Source organism: Nicotiana tabacum, chromosome 13 (assembly GCF_000715075.1).
Source record: "Nicotiana tabacum cultivar K326 chromosome 13, ASM71507v2, whole genome shotgun sequence".
Classification (NCBI taxonomy): Eukaryota; Viridiplantae; Streptophyta; class Magnoliopsida; order Solanales; family Solanaceae; genus Nicotiana; species Nicotiana tabacum.
Genome location: NC_134092.1, coordinates 102,741,983 through 102,743,938, shown reverse-complemented (window position 1 = coordinate 102,743,938; position 1,956 = coordinate 102,741,983). Strand labels below are relative to the sequence as shown.

The following is a 1,956-nucleotide window of genomic DNA, read 5'->3' as shown; positions in this document are numbered from 1 at the left end:
GGAAATAGTATTAAAAATGAACAAGAGGACAACGAAAAAAGACAATTCAAATTAAGGCTTGGTGGTTAACAAATTTTAATTAACAAAAAAAACGAAGGTTGAAAATTCAAAAAAGCCCAAAGCTAAAAAATGAAGATCTGTATCATTTCTTGAGCGCACTCGCTCTTACACATTGATTTACACATACCTTTTTTAAAATTAGGATTTTAGATACCTTAAAAATTGATTTACTACGATAGTTTTTCCTTAGAAATCTTTATTTAAGCAACTTTTGCTTAGGTTTGGCTTCTCTATATTGCTTAGGGTTTTGCTTCCACATAAACTACTGCAAAGTATGGCTCCAAACAATAACTATATCAGCGAAATATCAATGCCCAAAATGAGTTGGAATTTGAAGGTTCGTGTTGTTAGATTATGGCACGTTCCAGACCGCGAGAAACCAGAAAGTTCTAATTCAATTGAATTAATTATCCAAGATGAAAAGGTGCATACTCTTTTACTTGATGTTATTTTTTTCGAGTTGTGTATTTTCTTCAACTTATGCGCCTTACTAACTTAAATTCTTTTCAAATTTTTTGTTTTAGGGAGATCGAATTCATGCAACTACTGCAAGAGCTGTTATGCGTATTTTCAAAACAAAAATACATGAAATGAGATTGTATTTTATGAAGAACTTTGTGGTTGGACCAAACAATCTGAAAATTAAGACTAACAAGCATAAATTGAAACTGACGTTTTCTCATAGAACGAGTGTGGATGAAATTAGTGACCTACACTTTAGTTTGAATATCTTCAACTTTAAACCTTATGAGCATCTCACAAATCAACTTGAGGTTGATGAGAATGAATTATTCGGTAATTGTTTTACCTTTCACTATTTTTTGTTGAATGTTTTATCAACTTATTCATAACTATTTATTTAAATGTGGCAGATGTCATAGGAGAAGTTATTGGTCACGGTAACATAGAATCTTACAATCAAGGTGGTAAAACAAGTACCTTTATGAACTTGGAGCTTGAGGATCATGAGTACGCTTGCAACCATGAATTGAATTAGTTATAGATTCAATTACTATTATTTTCTCATTATTAATTTGTGTATTTTACATATAGGAGGAACAATATTTCAGCAACTTTTGGGGAGAATTTATAGATGATAGTTTAAATTAATTTAAAAATAAATAAAATAATTAAATTATATTTAAAAATATTACTGATAAATTTAAATGATTAAAATATTATGAATAAGAGGATACAAGCATACAAATATACCAAATTTTAAGAATAAAATATTTATATTTATTAAATACTATTAGAAGGATAATAAGCAAGACATTAATTTAATTATTAAGCTAATAAAAATTATATGATAGTATAATAATATTAAATAATAAATAATACAATAACTATAAGAAAAGAACAAAAGGAAAAAAGAATTTGTGTAAAAATAATGTGATAAGTAAGATATATTTGACTTTCAGATAAAAATAAAGTGAAGCCGACAATCTCAATAAACCATGTATTCTTTTAAATTTGAAAAGAGAATGATTAAATTTAGCGGAAGGAATCTCACAAGTACAAATATAAATACTCCCAAAACCTGGTGTCACTAAGTACATGAACATCTAATATGAATACAAGTCTGAAAAATATGTTCCATAATAGTTTGAGACCAAATGCAGTAAATAAGAAGATATGGAAGGAGAGGCAAGGTCTACGAAGCACGTCAGCTACCTCAGAATCTCCGAAAAATCAACTGCGCCAAAGAATCAACACCTGCTATGTCCGGGAATGCCTGGATCTGCGCACGAAGTGCAAGGTATAGTATAAGTACAACCAACTCAGCAAATAACAATAATAAATAAGGAATTGAAGATAGTGACAAGCTACACAGTTATAGTTCATTTTCAGTAATTCCAAAAGAGAATAGACATGCTTTCAAATCCAGCAGTTTAA

The 1,956-nt window shown here is 29.1% G+C and overlaps 1 protein-coding gene across 1 annotated transcript; it reads left to right on the top strand.

The window, feature by feature from the left end:
* Positions 1–334: 334 nt before the first annotated feature.
* On the top strand, positions 335–1,057 carry LOC142168278 (replication protein A 70 kDa DNA-binding subunit D-like). The gene is made up of 3 exons (XM_075228939.1): positions 335–484; positions 585–855; positions 933–1,057. Exons 1-3 carry the CDS (start codon positions 335–337, stop codon positions 1,055–1,057), a joined length of 546 nt encoding a protein of 181 aa, XP_075085040.1.
* The last annotated feature ends 899 nt before the right edge of the window (positions 1,058–1,956 follow it).